General features: G+C 36.6%; 1 protein-coding gene across 9 annotated transcripts in view; it reads left to right on the top strand.

Annotated features, from left to right (window-relative positions):
• The window catches only part of ANO4 (anoctamin 4), a 218113-nt gene that overhangs the window by 144062 nt on the left and 54861 nt on the right, over positions 1 to 19190 (top strand). For 8 of the 9 annotated variants that reach the window (XM_035336210.1, XM_035336220.1, XM_035336205.1 and 5 more), the window contains 4 exons: positions 3654 to 3754; positions 3997 to 4098; positions 6903 to 6947; positions 11507 to 11638. In XM_035336210.1, the coding sequence (XP_035192101.1) occupies positions 3654 to 3754; positions 3997 to 4098; positions 6903 to 6947; positions 11507 to 11638 (380 nt within the window). The remainder of the gene's footprint in view (positions 1 to 3653; positions 3755 to 3996; positions 4099 to 6902; positions 6948 to 11506; positions 11639 to 19190) is intronic. The other variant, XM_035336222.1, reaches the window with a different exon arrangement.

Raw genomic sequence — 19190 nt, 5'->3', positions numbered from 1 at the left:
CTTCCTTCCTTCCTTCCTTCCTTCCTTCCTTCCTTCCTTCCTTCCTTTCTTCCTTTCTTTCTCTAATTTTCATCCTTACTGCTTTGCCCTATGGTTTCTCATAAGTCAAAAGCTTCTTAAAATCTTGTTTTAAATGTGAGATTTATATTCCACTTTTTCAACAAGACTGTGCTGTGATTGAAAGGATGTATTTGAAAGATATTGGCACTATTATTTACTACTTTCCTTTGATCCATGAACATAGAAGTTAATGCATTTGAATATGTAATATTTTCCCTCAAACTGGATGTATATTAAGAGTATGTAAGTACTTACCTAGGGGTAATGTATGCACTTTTGAAAAGTGTTGGCAGAACATCACTGCTGCTTGTCCACTTCTACGGAATTACCTTTGTGAATTTACATTTTGTTTTTGCAAAGGAAGAAGGAAGAATGATTTAATCAGCTATAATTTGGTGGGGGTTGTTTTTTTTCTACCTAATTCACTTGACATGGCAAATCAATCTGTGCCATTAACATAACAGAGTAGTTTTCAAAAAGTGGAACTTAATGGAAGTTGCTATTTAATACTCTGCACTAAGACATCATATGGATCTTGATATAGAGGAGGCTGTTATCAGGGTAAGGACATTGATTTTCTCTTATTTTCTGGATTTTCCTGCATGTTGTTCCTAACAAGAATAAGCTGTTTGCCAGTAATTATGGCACTATTCCCATTCTGGCTTTTTAAGTTGCATTGTTGGGTCTTCCTAATGTAGGTAAGGTTTAAGTCTGGTTGCTGGGTCTGTTCCAAATCTTTTTCTCTTGTTTTACTTTGATAAGGAAGACTAAAATGTGGGAGGAGGCCCAGTCTTGAGTATTTTGTTTCCTTAAATTATGTTAAGGAAAATACATTAATGGAAAATCCTGGTTTGTTTTCCTTTCACATCTTTTCCCTGTTATTGAACATACATAAATTAGAGCATTGATATTTGCAGTTGTCTGCCTAGTAGCCTCAAGGCAAATAAACAATTATGCTCACCAAAACATGAGTCCTACAATGGTTTTGTCTTAAAATGACTTGACAATATTATTGATAATGAACAAAAATGTCTTTGTTGTTGAAGGAGAGTGTTCAAGAGTATATTTGACAAAGGATGCTACTCTCCAGCCTTGATCCTGAGAAAGAGCCTGAAAATACTGAAAAATGTGGGCTTTTCAAGAGATGTTCAATGTCAGCATAACTTTGCTTCCATTGAGACTAACAATGATAACTTCAGAAAGAGCAGAGTCAGGTCAATAGCAAATATATATTTTTAAATACTGGACCTAGAATGCTTGTGGGAGTACATGTGAGTTTGATAGCCAGGACTTAAATTAAACAGCAGTTAACACCACTCTATTTCTAGCCATGAAAGCCTGTTTTCAGAAAAAGAAAAACCTGCCCTTTCTTTACAAATTTTCCTTGGCCTATCTGATGACTGTAACTCGCTAAAGAAGATGTTTATACTTTTGGAGTTGTGTAAATGGCCCCGACATTAGTCTCTTCCACTCCTTACATAGTGATACCAGAGAAATATGGTACTTACTTTTTAAGCACATCTGTGTTCGTTTTGTTTTCTTTGGGAACACAGTATCTGTACAAACTTAGTGGTATAAGAGAAAGATAGTCTTGCTAGGCGGGCAAGTCTATTATACAGGGGCCTATGGGGCTACCAGTATTCTCAGATTAGTAGCAATGATACAGTGCTAGAAGTGATTTGTCAGTGAAGATGGAAAGGTTGGGAATTAAGGAATATCTCTGATACTGAAGTATGGGCTACTAAAACATCTACTTGTGATTATTCAATAGTATTTTCAGGAATTACATAATATGAGTGTTTCAGATGAACTGAAAGAGGTAGGTGAGCAGGAAGAAGAAGGAGGGAAAAATTACAGCTTGTGAAAAATAGTTGATGGATGAAACTGAGGACTGAAGCTCATTGTATATTGACTATCTGTAAGCCAGACTGTGGTGATTGTAATTTTATTGTACAAGACATTCTATCTATCATGTTTAGTAGCGGGCTTGTCTGTACTAGGTTTAAGGTTGGACCAGATGAGTTTAGAGATCTTTTCCAACCTGAATGATTCTATGATTCTGTGTTTTGAAGATCACATTTCAATTAAACTAAATACACCTTGCTAGTGTGTTTAATAATAATTTTAAAAATACATTACTATAAGAAATTGTTTTATTAAGAAAGCCTTTTTTGCACTGAATATTCTGAAACTCATCTTTGAGAGTAGTTTGCTGTAAAATTTTAGAGTAGCAGAACTTAGTCTTGTTTTTGTGGTACCTACTTGCTAAAGTCTCATAGGCAAATTAAAGATAATTTTCAAAATGTACTTATAAAGAAAAACATCATTAAGGGTCTGATTTGGATTCCATAGAAGTCAATGGAAAGATTACAGCTGAATTCATTGTCTCTGATGCAACTTTAATTTCATGTTGAAATATTTTGCTGGAAGTTACCAGCAGAACAGTAAGATTTTTTTTTTTTTTTTTTTTTTACCAGAAATACCAGAAATTCACTTGTTCTAATATGCACTACACACATTTTTTTCTTGCAGCTTAATAATAATTTGGCTACAAATATTTCTCTGTGTCCATTTTTGAGGACTCAAAAAATTCTACTTGTTTTAAAAAAATGTTATCTCTGTAATTACTGTTTTGGTTTGGTTTGGTTTCCTGTTTTATTGTTCTCATTGGTTTGTTTTGTACTGGTCTGTTTTTGTCTGTGCTGGGAAAAGTCATATATATATATCTTAACTGCTGGAGTTTTAATTCCTGTCACCCTTCACAGACTAGTAATAATTTCTACATCAGAGTAGTGAAGGGAAGAATCAAAAGACATCAAAAATACAAATGTCAGCCTTCAACCCTTATAGTCACTGCAGCTTCCAAATAAGTGATACCAGATTTAAGAACCCCCAGTATGTTGTAATAGCTAAGAATTAATGTGAGAAATATTGAATATACTACAACGTCTAAAAGACTAGGATATCATCCCTAAAGCCTAACTAATCTCTAAAATAACAATTTTCTTGTCTGGTTTCTCCGTCCTCATGCTTTCCTTTTCTTATAACCTGTACACCTTCACCCATTTCCTGGGTATTCCTCGAATTCAGCCAGTGGTAGTTGTCTAGTTGTCGCTGTTAATGTGATCCATTTAGTTGTTGCCAGCTGTATTAAGTGCAGATTTATGAAAATATTTCATTAGAATTTGAAAATTCATTTTCAGTAGTAACATTTGACTGTCAGTGTTCTCAGTAAATACAGCTTCAGCTTACCCTGCTGTAGCTTTCTTGAAAATACTATTAAAAAAAGTACTAGATATTCTGATGTGAATATCCTGCATAAAAATCTCTATACACTACATATAACCCATAGGAAAGAAAACAGTAGCACTGAATGTGTGTACAGGCCAGAAGGGAGTCACAGGGAAAACCAGAAGGAAACCAGAAGGAAAATAAATTGGCAAAATCCAGGTAGAGCTCCATGTGCTTGAGGAAGAATCAGGAAATGGGAGGGGTGAGACAAGAAAAGAATAAATATTGACCACCACCCATGATTTCTCTCTTTCTTGCCTGAAAAAGTAAGCCGTGGTGGCTGTTTTCTTTTTCTTTTGCAGTCATCTCTAACAAACAGTGACATCATCTTTGTGAAGTTGCATGCCCCTTGGGAGGTCCTGGGCAAATATGCTGAACTAATGAATGTAAGAATGCCTTTCAGGTAGGTGTAGTTGTATTTTGTCTTCACATTTTACTGTAAAGCTAAAGTAAAAATAACACCGAAATGCACATGGAAAGCTCGTCTGTAAGATACCACACATCCTTTGAAAGTATGAATGGAGTGCCATAGATAACTAGTCATTGTTCTTTCTTGTTAATGCCTGCGATTTCAGTAGAGTATTGGTTTGACATTAAGGTGAGCTGTAGCAGTGTAGCTGTTTTCATGGGGTATTCTATCCTTAGGCCCTTTAACCCCTTCACTGCTGGAGCCCCCTGCATACTTGTGCGCTGCTGTTTTTTAAATGGACATTTCATTGAAATCAATGGGAGGTCAAGAAGATCCAGGTACGTAAGGCAGCACAGAAAGTGCATGTCTGTTGGACGTATCTGGTATGTTCAGCACCTGTAAATTTTCTGCTTGTATAGTGCATAATAATGGAAATGTGGATTATAAATAAGTATCACATCTAATAGGAGAACAATTCAGACTATAAGTGCTTTTGACTATGGAGAAAATAAAGAAATTGTATAAAATGTCACTGACAACCAAATTAATTCCACTTAACCATTCAGATTATTTTTATCATTTGTTTAATATTATTTGCATGTTGAGCTATGAAATTTTCTATTAAAATATCTATTTTACTCTGCTGGTTACCAGAACGTTTAAAATAGCATGAAGATTTCCACTTTAACTGACCAAAACCCACGAACTGAGAGGTCTTGATTCTTCTTTCAATTAGCAGGGTTTATAGATGCATAACTCCATTGATTTTAATGGAATTACTCCTGAGCAAGAAAAGGATCAGACCAGAATATGCAACTAGTGAGTTTGTGTCCTTTGCAGGATTTTTATTCCTGTTTTCTTCTTACTTAAGGATGACAAATGCCTCTGGTATGAGACAAGCTGTAGTATTACAGAACTTGCTAGGAAAAATTGATGTGAATTAAGGACAAAATTGCAGGCTTATTTTCTATGTCTGCATGCTTTGTATTGTTTTGTTTTGATTTCATTTGCACAGCAAATCTTGAGTTGTTCTTACATGGGCTTCTAGTGGTAGAGAAAAACATAAAAGTTATCATGGGTCATTACAAGACATTCATATTCTTTTTAAAAAGTGTTCTAGCCACAGAAACAATGGACTGGGTCAAAAGTGTACCTCCTTTGTATTCCCTGGCACTCCTTGAGATGAACCTGGCCCACTAGAAGGATAAGGTCCCATGATTAAGAAGTACACCAGGAACTCAGATTTTAGTCACTGTGAGCAGCTTGTTCTTTCCTGATCTGAAGTCCCTGTTTTGAGATCCATTTCTCAGCAGATAGCAAATCAGGTGCCATACAGCAAGATGTGCTTCATGACCACAGCTTCATTCTTTTCTTATCCACAGTGTCGCTAAGAGGAAATAGTGGTGATTTTTTTTTTATGTCTGACAGGCAGGCTCTTGATTTTTATTTGAAGAGTAACAATGTTGTTTACCATTTAAAAACAAGAATCAGCATTTTGCAAAATGTACACTATTCTAGACTGCCTGTTTCCAGGAATCTTTGTCTGACCCGTGGGCTGCTGATTGCTTACAGCTCCCATTAAGTTTAGGTTGGAATTGTCCAAGGTCCACACATCACTGAATAAAAAACTTGCTATTTCAAAGCAGAGATCTCTAAACAGTGGATACCTCTGAATATTTGAAGCAAATCAAGAGTTGGATGACATCTTCAGTAACACTTATCTTTGACCCTTCTCTGCTCCTGCTGAGTAGGGCAAGAGATACAACACTATCTTCTGGAGGACTTGACCAAAGGATGCTGGCCAGCATGATTTTTTCCTCAAATTTTCACTTCACCAGCACAATATGGGCACCAGTAACAAAAATAATGTCAAAATATTATGTTGTTATTAAATCTAAGTTCTGAAAATTTACATGGAAACAAACCATTTTTTTTCTATAGTTTATAGAGCATCCATGCTGTCTTATTCTAGAATGCTCTCAATCATGATTGCTTTCAAGGCACCAGCAGCATTCCTACTCTGTATTTAATACTCAAAATATTCAGAATGAAATGTGTAGTGTGGTCCTTCCTTTTCCAGAAGTGATACAGTTCAGTGTTACATGATGGCACCTCTCAGAATACACCACCTTGATTTAGCGATAACATCCAGCGGTTAGAGGAAAGTCATAGGAAGATACTGATGTTCAGACAGGCACCTGAATCTTTCTGTAAGGAGCATTAGTCCCAAAGCCGCAGCTAAAGCCCTCAGATTTTCTTACCTCTCTTCACGACATGGTCTCTGCTGAAGGTGATGGGTCAAATCCTGACAGCTGTGGTGCTATAGGCACATATGAAGAGAGCAAGAGCAGCAGAGTGGGACAGGAGGTGGACACCCCATTGTGGATCTACACAGAATGGTTTGGGGCCACTCCACCTGCCCTGGGTGATGTGAGCCCTACTGGACCCATCGGAATATTGGACCAGAGAGCGTGTTCAGCATGCATCTGCTTGTGCACCCTTGTCTGCTCACTGCCCCCCCACAGGCACTCCCACACAGCTTATCGCACTGACAACAGAAATCAGCAATGCCTGATTGAGGGGCAGAGGGGGCGGCTGTATCCTGGGGTGGGTGCTGAGTACATACTCATTTGTCTGTGTAGTCTATATTCTGTTTCTGGGGATGATACTCCAGCAGCAAACACTGGTCCTGGTTTTCACTGCATGTGTTATTGGCATATTGCAGCATCAGACACTACTTCCCTGGCTTTTCTAAATGATTTCCCTTGCATTTTATCAAATGCAGTTTTAGTAATTCACTAGTGGATATGAGATGCATAGAGGATAATTTATTGGTCCTATAAAATTCCTACAACTGTTTATGGCTGTCTTGGAAGTAGAAACATCTTTGGGTCCCTGTCTTTCACACATTACAAGTAGCAGAAAAAGAGAAGACAGTGCGAAAACAATGACCTTCTTGCAATTCAAATGCCACCAGAGACTGTGTGGCTTTCCTGTGACAGTTCTGTTAATCTCTCTTTTAGTCTCTTCCTCCACCTCTTACAGGCTTCTGTCTTCAATCTCCTTTCCTTCCTTGCTAGTTCATACTGTAACTGACGATGGGTTTTCTTCTCGACTGGCTTCATTTTTGCTGTTCTTCCAGGAGAAAAATCTATTACCTGCACCGCCGATACAAGTTCATGAATAGGTGAGTACAGTTCTTAAATTAGTTCAGCTTATGTTAATTTGAACCTGATAACTAAAATAATTGTGAAGATCAAGCTGGAAGTAAAAGGTTATTAGCTGCATTTGTAGGAAGGTTGGAGGGAGTGATCGCACACTAGGACATATGCAAAAACAAATACAGCAGTTATATTTTTAAGGCATTTGCTCTGTGAAATTCATTTGACCCGTGTTGCCTTTTTTAGGAATAAGGAAATGTTTTCCAGCTGATGGAGTCTTTTTTTAAGGAAGAATAAGTGAGTTAGTGCAAATACTGTCTTGTCACATAGCTCATTAGGGAATTTCTTAGGGTTAAAATACCACAGGTACTGCTTTTTTTTTTTTTTCTTTTCCGTACACCTTGCCTACTTCTTACAGTGATGGCATTATTTATTTATTGCTTCCTCTGTGGGGATGCTTAGTACTTTGTTGGTAGATAGGAAGGCAATGAACCAAATTCATCTCTGGTGTGAGCTTGAGAGTACTTTTGAAGAATCTTTGAAGTTCTTTCACTCAATTATTAAATATCTTAAGGTTGGATTTGATGTGTTTTGTGCCTGACTTTATGGAATAAAAAAACTTCCATTGCCACAGTCTGCATTTTCGATATCTCAGACAATTAAATGAAAATGTCTCCAAAAAGACTAAAATATATATAAAAGCTTTGCAAAGACCAGCTCATACATTGTCATTTAATGCCACAGTGCTGTTGATGCAGTTTTCAAAAGGCTCTAATGTTTGATTTACTGTCTCACTCTTAAGTCAGTGGAAAAACTCCCCTGAACTTCTGAGAGAGAAGAATTAGATTTGAAAAATCTGCATATTGGAGTAAACAGCTGTATCACTCTGCAGATAATGTCACTAGATGAACATCCATGGCAAAATAAATGATGTATTATCACTCTTCTGCATAAGCATATTAAAAAGCATTTCATATATTAAATCCCATCACACTATGCTGGTGATTTGAGAGTATCAGCACTGATCTCACATTATGATATTTGCTTTTTCACATTGGAAAACACCAAATGGGCTCTTCGTGAGAGCTAGGTAACACACACTGTTCTTCTCAAGTTTGCCTATGTTCCCCCACTTGCTATCCCCACCTTACAATGAATACGTAGTAGCTGTTAATTTCAGAGTTAGTTAAGACATGGCTGCTTTCACTATAGCAATAGATTAAAAGGAAGGAGTAGGTAAAGGTTCTAACATTTATATGTGCCATATGAAATTTTGTCTTACGTTCATTTTCTCTTGAGTCAGCATATGATTTGAAGTCAGAAATAGTGCAATCTTCTTCTGTGGATTTGTGGTTTTTCTTGCTCCTGAGTGATGACAACACTTAACTAAATTCAATTTTTATGTTCAGGTCTATGAATAGCTACTTGAGGCAGAAAATCTATAACTGAATAGTCCCAGTGGGGAAAAAGGAAAACATATTCAGCTCTATTTCCATTTATGTAAAATTCAGATTTACAGCTTCAATAAAACTGTCTATTTCCTCTACCCTTAGTTCAGTGAAGATTAGAAGCAAGTGAAGCTTTGATCCATTTTTTTGAGCTAAGCTAAAATTAAATTGGCATTTAGGCAAAATTTATTTTAAAGAGGACTTTTGTTACAGGGCAAAGTCCAGAGCAGATCTCTTGCAACTTTTTAGTCACACTTGAATTTTCTTTCTGAAAAATTCTAGTGATCCTAACATTTTAAATAACAAAACTCCCCTAGTATAGTCTAGAGGAAAGGATGGGTATCAGGTGCATACACAGTATCTATAAATCCACCTGGGCTGTGGTTAAAAATAAACTAAGACAATATCTAGCACTACAATATGAATAAAGCTCTTTCAAAATTGAGCAAAAAATAAAATCAATCTCAATTCAAAGAAATTGTTTTTATTTTCCCAATTTCCTCTTTCTTTTGGAGGAAAATAAAAAATAGAAATAAAAATAAAATAAAAAAAAAAGAAAGAAATAAAAAGAAAAATATTCTATTTCTACACTACTTTCTAGCAAGTAAAGTCTTTCTTTGAAATTATTTGAGAAACCCTTTGTGTGATTTAAGTACAATACCTGATTTCACAAAGAGGATACTGAGTAAAGGCTAGGCCTGGAGAGCAGAGGCCCGGTCAGGACTGAAGTGGAACAGACATGTCTTTGAGACACCATGTGAATTAAGACTGCATTTTGGGCATGTGAGGCTAACAAGTGTTTTTGAACGGAATTTAGGAAGGAAATGTTTCCACTCTCCTCATTCATTCTGTCTGACTACAGTGCCTCCTCACTCCATGTGCTATACTGCTCCTGTGTAGGTTGTTCTGCTTTCCAAACACCATCCCCCTAACCAGCTGAGTATATTAGCACCTAGAGCTTCTCCATAAGGGAAAGTGAGGCCTGGATTAGCCTTGAAGAAACAATTAAGCATAACGCGTTTTTAAAACTGTGCCTCTTTTCTTAAGAGAGAGGCTCATGTAGAATACAAAGCCTGCACTGCTGGCTCATGGCACTGTTGAAGTGGCCTGGATGTCTTTTAAGTTTGGTCATTTTTCTGTTCCAAGGAAAAAAAATACATTTTTTTTTTCCTAGGGATGGCTTTGCTGTACTCTAGGATGCAAGCTTTGCAGAAAGGCCTTGTGACCTTTCCAGACCTGGTTGCCAGCAGGGGAGGAGCAAGCTCCCTGAGCATGCCAAGTAATCTGAACCTTGCAAGTGGCAAACCAGTCAAATTCTGGGTATGCTCAATGAGAAGCTGACATGAATAATGTAGTTTTCTCAAGTGGGGAATGTGCTCCGTGCGTGCCTGCATGTGCTGTGATAAACCTGCAGTATGCATATCTCAAATGTGCACATTGACTTGCAGGGTGAATGTGAAAGGACTGCAGATTAGCAAGGGTGTTAATAGCTTAGAGAATTCAAACAATTTCAGTCAACAAATAAGCAAGGACTGGGATATTTAGAAATTCCCTGATTCCTCTTCCCTTTTCCACATGCAGGGTCACTAAGCCTGCTGAACATACTGTAATGCAGGGCTTGTAACCTTACAGAGGAAGAACTGAAGGCCAAGAAAGAGGGATTTCCCCAGGTGATAACTTACTTTTCCCTTGTCATTCCTATCAGTCTCTGCACAAACAGGCTCAAGGCTGGCAGCCTTGAGAGGAGAAGTGGAGACTTATAATAGGTCTGACCCTTTGCAGTGCTGGGATCTCACCTGCACTCAGGCACAGACACTTGCAAGCTACCTCCACCTGCACTCTGAACTGCTGGGCTGGTGTGAACAATGCCCATTAAGAGTTTTTATTAAATTTTGTATAAGCCTTATGTCATGCTCACATACACATTGCCATTCTTCTGAACAGTCCCAATGGTAAGTTGGAGTGCCTGCTCCCATGCTTTTCACAGACAGGGAATACACAAATGGTACCAAAACAGGTAGAGCTCATGTGGTTACAATTTTGAATACCCTTATTTAAAAATTAGCATTAGCTTTCCTATTGAAGATAACTTGAGCAGAGAAGGTTGAATATTCAAGGCAATATTATATGTATTTTAAATGGAACTATGTCATAATTTCTTGTCACTGTCCCACACACTCAGTTGTGTGTATATGAATTACCCTCCTTCAAAGTGACTGCACAGGGCTTACAGCATTTGTTGGAGTCAAGGAAGAACGTTCATGTCCATAATTTGTTGTCTGATTTTTGGAGGCAGAGATCACGGGTTAGGAACTGAAGGTGTGAGTGAGGGTAGGTTTCATTTTGACAGACCCATCTCATCTTTTTTATGCTTTTTCATTATAATGTTTTAGTTTGCATGGGAATTTGTTTTAGATTGTCTTCTCCTGTCAGCTCTAATTCTTCCCTTTACCATAATTTCAGTGCGCATCTTGGCACGAGTGCTGTTGTGATTAAATCCACCCTTTCTCCAACTTAATCTTAGTTTTTTTTTTCACTTTCTAAATGTAAGGATGTCTGCAGCTGTCACCTATTAATGTATACACTGAGTATTTTGTTTTTGTGGAGGCAGTAGTATTGCAAGACACAGTTAAACCAAATGAACAAAGTAGCCTCTTTTGTATACCATCAGCTGCAAGGTAAGAATCTGTAGAGAGCAGAAAAAGGATGTGGTTTGCTGGAGTTTAGGTTACAAAACTCTCTGTCACAATCTGAGTTATTCTGAGGTTTATATGTCCAAAGTCTAGTGTGTAGTTAAGTCTGAAATTTAAAGTAACTGAAAAGCTGAGAATAAAGGTTTAGAGAGTAGCCAAGAGCTTAATGAGTATGGATTTTTAGGAGTGTGTAACATTGGCATTGCTTTTCTGTTGAGACAAAATAAGATGTTTCTCCACTAAAAGCTTGTTATTAATAATCGAGTTCAGCATGTATAATTCAGTCTGCCTCAAAAATGTCAGGCATTGCTTCTTTTGTAGTTCTAAATATTAAGTGGTCTAGTTTGCCATCAAATGTTCTTTGTAAGAGTGCTGCAATGTAATGAAAAAGCAAGATATATATCATTCACTGTCTCAAATGCTTACACTTTTCATGTTCTGCAGGATCGAGAAACAAATAAGCAGGTTTCGAGGATGGTTACCTAGAAAGCCAATGAAACTGGATAAGGAGACACTGCCAGATCTGGAGGAGAATGACTGCTATACTGCACCATTCAGCCAACAAAGGATCCATCAGTGAGTACTTTATTATATCATAGCATCATAACTTAATTACAAGATTAATTTTTTTCCTTCTGGATTCACCTTGGAAAAAATCAATTTCTTAGTTCATATCTTAAAGACTAGTGTCTTCAGATTAGTTCTTTTTCACACAAAGGGAGAGAGTCTTGAGAGTTTTCCTACATTTCTAGTAATTAAAGGTCCAGCTCAAAGCTAAAAAAAATCAATGGAAAAGTTCCTTTTGATTCACTGGAATTTCAATTATACACTTAAAGTAGTCAACTGGCTAATTCTCTCTTGGGTCAGAACTACAGTTTTTCTTTGTGTCTTAAAGATGTGATTAAAACTTATTCAGCATTTCTGTCTTTCATATAATCAATACTAGTCCTTCTAACATTGATGGTCAAAATAAACTGATAATGCATTTCATTCCTAGTTATGTCTGTAAAACAAACAGATCTCTAAAAAGAGGACAGTGTTGTTTTGTCTGAATTTCTCTGCCTTTTACTTCAACAGAAGCAATGCTGCTTTCGTAATGCCGGTGTTAAGGTCTCTCCGTTGCCCTTGTCCAAGAATACCAAATGGCATCAGTGTTGCACCAATGTTACAAGAGAAATCATTTGACTAGAAAAAGCCTTTACCCTCTTGCAAAATATAAACAGAAAAAGGCTTAGTGTTGTTTTCAGATCCCATGTTGATTTTTTAAGGCTGTCAAACTGTGGAGAAAGAGTGTGTCTTATGGTTAGTTACTGAGCCTGTTATATTGGAAGTATCACTGACTACCTCAAAACAAAATCACAAAGAATAAGCAGCAGTGATCAAGGTACTAACAAAAAACTCATGTGATGTCGAATGAGTCACAGGCAGCTCAAAGACTAAAAATATGAGGTATGTGATTTTATTTGGGGAGAAGACAAGTTAATGCTCTTTGAATAAACATTTCATTCAAATGCCTTACTTTGAATGAACAGTTTTTCAGGGTGTGGATTTATTTACTGCAATAGGAGTGAATAAAATAGATGTCCTCTGCTGCAAGTAGTGTCTTTTCAAATAGTGCAGCAAAACAAAAACAGGTGCAAAGCTCCAGGGAAATTCCAGTAGAAGTGTGCTCTTAGCACCAGTCACCATTCAGAGTTATCTCCAGCAAACGTCTGTGCCCTGAATAGACATTGGATTCAGACTAGAGAGTCTTCTGAGATTTAAGCAAAAAGATGTTTTCGTTATTTCGCCCTGCAATAGGAAGAGTATGTGCAGACCAATGGTAATTTAAAAAAAAAATTTTTAAAAATGAGGATGTCTGGACTCATGTGTTTATTAATATTAACTGTTAACTGTCCTTAAAATTATGACACTTTATTTTTTTTGTATGTGTGTAGCTGGAAGGAGAATTGGCATATATGAACCAGAGTAATTCTTATAATGTTCTGCCTTGCTTATATTTGAATTTATAAACTAGCAAGCTTTTTAGTAAATGCTGTTCATTACCACTGTTGTTTGGCACTTCTTTTATATCATTACAGACCTTAAAGCCCTACTTCACAGCAGGTCTGATATTTTCTGGTTTGCTTTTTGCTTAGTCTACCAATCCTGCTGTGTGGGGACTGATATAATGCTCGCTGAGCTGCCCTCCTGCCCCCCAGAGGTGGTGGCTCTGGCAGGATTCTTGTACTCCCCTTATGCTCCAGACTGTTGCCTGTATCTGTCTTATTATTCTTCACCGGAATTTTGAAATATAATGACTTGTTCAATATTTGTCAAGTGAATTGCATGCAAGCTTTTTAATTGTTCCAAGAATTTCAGGGAACGTTGGTAAGCAGAGCATTTCAGAAACATTTTAAATATATACTTTTAATCTTTGTTTGTGGAGTCCAAGTGTCAAATATTTGGAAATGTAGATAGAAAATGATTTTAGAATTCTTTTTAGAATTATTTTATTAGTATCGGTTACCAGTCAAAAAGTGTATAATGTTGAGGTTCAATTACTTTGTATAAGTTGCTGCTTACTTTGCATAAATTTCTGCTTCTTCCAAGATATAGATAAACATTCTGTTGAACATGTATAAAACTAGTCAGTAGCCTCCCTCGAGCATTCGGAAAGTATGAGTAGAAATTGTTGGTTTATGTATTAATGTTGATGTGTATCTCAACATATATTAACTGATGTAACAAATACTGTGACTAGCAGCTTCTTTTTTCTGGGTCATTTGTGACAGATGAAGGTTTGATCAGTAAGAAAATAATTTCTCTTTCACATCTACCCACTTCTATGTATTGTAACCTTCACAAGGACTGCACTGTTAATTGTTTCCTACTAAGAACAGTAACAGAAACACTCCAAAGTTGATAAACGTCGTGCCTCCATATTAAATTGAAGCTTCAGTTATCAGTTGTCACTGTTGTGTTACATAAACTTTCACTTGCTTTTTAATGACATTTAAAAAAAAAAAAAAAAAGCTGCTGATTTAATTTCATGTGATTTTTTAAAACTGATCAGGTCTTCTATTCAAATTCACAACACTGCTTTAGGAATGTGAAGATATATAGTTAGTGAAATTCTTGAGAAATGAAAATTGCTATCTGCAATAAAGTTATGATAATATAGCTTGCAGTCTGTTACAATAGGAAAAGTCCTATCATTTTCATATTTGGTGTAGTTAAGGTTTTGCTAGAGTGCCGTTACCATACCATATTGCTATTACAACTAAATTATCTCCTAACATTGTAACAGGGCCTGCATTATTGTCATGGGCAATGACATGTGGAATTCACATTCTCTTCTGCAGTCTAGAGTAACAGTGACAGTCTCTTCCTTACGCTTGGGCTTTTAGATACAGCTCTGCTTCTGTTTCTATCACACACGTGTCCCAAAACTGATTCACACAGAACATGCAGGGGACATGGTGGATCCCAATACCATACAGATGCTCAGCTGGCTGACCTCAGGTTTAAGATATTTCAGCCAATGCAGGGACATTTTTTGAAGTTCTTTAAGTCCTCAGAAAATGGAGAATAAATGCAAGTCTTGTGTTAAGATTGTAGCGAAACAAAGTCATTAGTGTCTGCTTTTCTTTTTTATCATATCTTGCATACAGATTTTCGGTTTTAAGTTTATAGTAAAAAAGATGAAATTCTCTTGCAAATCTGGAATCCTAAGTGAAAAGTATATTAAACCTTTCTTTAAGAAATATCTACAGGAGTTTAAAATATATGATCAGCTTTTTAATTACACTAAGGAGGATTTTGCTGGCTATTGTACAAGTATTTCTCAAGAGCAAGCTATGTTCTTTTGCCAGTTGAATATGTCTAGGAATTCTGTTATCATTAATCAATGTTTGTCCAAGACATTCTGAACTCTTAATAATCACATAGTAAAACATTCACAAATGCTACTGTCCTGGAAGTATACATCTGCATATCCTGAGTTTGCTGACAAGATGTCCATGTCCTCACTGTAGGCTTGGCCACATACTATAGCTGGAGGTTGCAGAGTTCTTCCTTCTAACCTTGTCTTATGTGCTTTTAATTTTCTAAAGTATCATTCTTTAAATATTCACGTGAGCTTGTTCATATTTGATGTTTGTCTTGAATGCCTAATTTCTTCCTTTCTTCACAGTCTCAGATGTTTTTCATCTCAGCAAAAAAATAGAATGTTTATCCTTTTTTTGATCTAGACACAGCTTTCATATCCAGGTCTCCAGTCTGATACAGATGATGCTTGAAACGTGGTATGAGTACAGTCTTCATTTGTGATAGTCACTGTTAAAAGCATGGAATTATGAGTTTCCTCCAGGGAAGGAAAACAGTTAAAATAAACATAAAATAAAAATAAAAATAAAAATAAAACAACAAGGCCTGATTTGGCCTTGTTTCAATAGGAATTAATACTTTTGAGGTACTGAAGTACAGTGAGCAACTTTGTTTTCTAGCCCTGTTCCTTCTTGAATATTTCATTCCTATTCAGATGGAAAAAGGCTAACGTGAAAAAAAAAAAAAAAAAAAAAAAAAAAGATTTGTTTTCAGAGACACAGCAAACCCTCTGCAATACCTCCAAAACAGGCAAAGAAAACTGCAAGAATCATATTTGTAAGATGTGCCTATAATTTTTGCAGCATGGGTTCAGGTTTTCTTTTTAAGAGATTATTGTTATGCCTTATAGGGTATATCGTAGAATTGTCAGTACAAGAGAAGACCAAAATTCATCATATTTCCTAAGCAATAGGAAATCTTTTTTTTTTGGAGGAAAGAAGTTCAGTCCAGCTGAGGAAAGCATTTTGTTGGAATTTTGTGGAATACAAAATGATAATTTGCAAGGTAGTCTTCTGAGCAGTATCTCTCTTTCTCTCTTCTGCAGCCACAGCTTGGGAAAGTTTTTTTTTGTTTGTTTGTTTTTTTTATGCCACACCATTTCTTCTGAAAATTATCAGTTACAAGAATGCACAGTTCACAATATCTAAAAAATGTTTTCCCTCAGACATTATGATAATTAGTTATTTTTCTACTACATCTTACTTATTTTATGTAGTGAGCTGCTAGTCAGCTGGGAATAGTAACAGTGCTAATTATCTGCAATTTCTTTGATAGTTGTACACTAGCTAGGAAAATGCTTTTAATTGCTGCTTAGAGATTTCAGACTTTATCAGGAGCTATTTTCCTTTTTTTTTTTTTTTCCTTCCAAAAGCGATAAACCCTCTGGTTAAATATTAATATAATATATAATCGAATAAGCCTCTTTAAATTAGTATTTATTACTTCAATGAAAATTAGATAAATACTTTACGCAGTTTGGAGACTGGGAAAGTACCTGTATTAATTAAAAATCAATTAAAAAGTAAAATTAAAATATATACCAGAGATTAATGCAGTTATTCTCATTTGTACTAAATCCCCTTATACATATTGTCCTGTATTTTTCTCAGATTTCCCAGATATCTGTCTGTCAGGGTGGAGTTGCATTTTACATTTTTTCTGATGCTCAGCTTGGCTCCAATAAATGCTGTCCTCACCAAGATGACCTGTGACTATGTCCCGCCAAGCTGTTTCACACAGAGATCATGGATGGGTCAGGAAGTGACTCCATGGACATTTACATGGTTTAAACCAGGATGGTTATTCTTGTGTTTGTATATGTCTATGGTGTAATAACTACACATTTGCAAATGGCTTCTTATAAGCAGGGGATCATGTATGTGTAAGGTTCATGCTCCTAAACAAATCTTTGCCTGACCAAACTTGTAAGCACCTCACAATGGGTTTCTTAAATTCTCTTTTATTCTGAAAGTTTTAATTGCCTGGCACACTGAATAAAACAGGGATAAATTTAAATAAATTTTAAAAATATTTATTTTTAAAAATAAATTTTAAAATTATTTCTACTAAAAATAAATTAATAAAGCTCATTCTATCTCTGCTTAATATTCCTCAGTGAACTAATTTAAATTAAGAAGTGATTTAGGGAGCAGGGTTATTTGGGAGAGGAAGGTGGAGGAGAGGTTCAGCACTTCCAAGGCTCTATTTTCCTTTAGCAGTTTTGAGGCTGTGATGTGCCAGATCTGAGACAGACAAAGCCACTAATACATTCTTCATCCCAAAGAGAAAAGTGGTCCTGGTTTAGGCACATGATGGGAAGAATCCCTGATAACCACTAATAAACATTTTCTTTCAGGTAAACAAAAAAGTCTCTCACAGCCTTGTAAGTCACGCAAAATGAAAATAAACAGCAAGTAATCATTATACACCCATTTTCAAACAAATAAACTACAGGGATGTGTGGTAATATTCTCACTGCGATACTGCAGCCTCATCTTGTTGCTGATGACTTTCTTTCTCTGTTGTCAAATGAGGTAATGACCTGCCATTGCCTCAGCCAACAACAGCTAGCTAGCTGCTGTGTTTTACCTAGCAGGGCAGAGAAGTGGGCATTTTTTTCTGTACAGAGGAATACGCTTCTCGTGTAGCGATTCCTAAATTCAGACAGCATCTGTGCTTCTAGTGTGTACTGCTTCCAGCACCAGATTTGCTTAGATCATACATTTTAATATGGTGAGTGTCAGACATTAAAATTTTCAGTGTCTGGGGATACCATGGAGCAAAGATACGCATTGGGTATGCACCCATGCTCAATTGCAGCTTTCTAACCAGTCCATGGGTGTTCAGTTTTCAGCATGTATATCTCACCAGTAGAGCAGAAAATAGCATTTTCAAGCCTTTTGCTTCTCCAACATAAACTGAAGAGTAAGCACAGATTTTTCAAATTATTAGACACATATTCAAGACTTAATTTTAACCCCAATGGGTTTGTACAACCTGAAAAATAAACAAGGAGAATGTAAGAACAGGAATTCATTGGCAGTTTGTTGAATTCACATTCATTTGAGGGCCTTCTCTAGATGATGGTTGGCTTTGCTGTGCCTTATCCATGGAAAGACAGTTTGAAATCTCCAGTTCAGAGTCTAATTAAGAAAGCTACAAATATAATTGCAAAGCAATTAACCTTCAGTGACTCATCATGTCGCTTACAGTAGGAATTTAAGAGCAATATTTCCACGACATTTTTAAAAGGCACTTTAATTAAGGATCAGCTCTGGAACCTTTACTACCAGAAGTGCTCTCATTATCTTCATTGGGATTCTCCTTTTGTGTAAGGACAGCTCACACAAATATGGTTTACACGACCAGGTTAATGGGTATAACTGTTGTGAAACAAATCACTGGTTTTATTGTCTACCTATGCATTACCTTCACATGGAGTAAAAATATTAGTGTATTAATCCTTACTTATTTTTTTGTGCTACAGAAGAGGTGACAAAGTGACCAAAACCTTCAACTGAACTGTCTCCTAAATAATGCCTGAACACTCACTGATCCTGAAAACAAGCTGCATTACTCATGAATATTCAAACCTTTGTGTGTATTGAAATTCTAACAAGGGCAGTAGAAATAGAACAGCTGAGGAAACTGTTCCATCTGAAAGTAGCAAGGGTTAAAGAGTTCTAAAGAAAGCCTCTATTTGGTGTATTCTGTAGCTCAGTAATGTCTGATCTAATGTTTATCTACACCTAGTTTGGAAATATTTTCAGCTCTGACCCTTGTGCACTGAAATTTGAAGGGTGAGATTCTACATAGACTGAAAAAGACTTTCTCCTCTGAATTTGGATGCTGTAGACCTTGAAAGAGCCCTGATGACTATTCTGTGAATATGGATTTATCACTCACATTCAGAAAGGAGACAACCTGGAGCACAAAAACCTTGGAGGAAGGAAGGCCCAGAAAGTACAGGAGAGGAGGGTGTAGATAGAAAAGGATAGATCTTGCACTGAAATGCATGAATCTCAGCTGACAAGGGAAACCCCTGTGATTTTGGAGACAAATTTGAAACTCCCCCAACATGGTCCTAATATATGTCAACCTCTAACTGAGATGTTGCAACACGTAGTTAAAACTACTTTAGATAGTTTCAGTCTTTCAGTGCCTCCCAGTCATGTCTGCCTATTTTTATTCCCTGTACCAGAGCCCACTGCCCCCTTGGCTGTACTGATACTGCTCTGTCTGGGGCTGTTCTATATACATA

The sequence above is a fragment of the Oxyura jamaicensis genome, chromosome 1 (assembly GCF_011077185.1).
Source record: "Oxyura jamaicensis isolate SHBP4307 breed ruddy duck chromosome 1, BPBGC_Ojam_1.0, whole genome shotgun sequence".
NCBI classification, from domain to species: domain Eukaryota; kingdom Metazoa; phylum Chordata; class Aves; order Anseriformes; family Anatidae; genus Oxyura; species Oxyura jamaicensis.
Note: the sequence above shows the minus strand (reverse complement) of the source record. Positions and strands in the feature narration are given on the sequence as shown.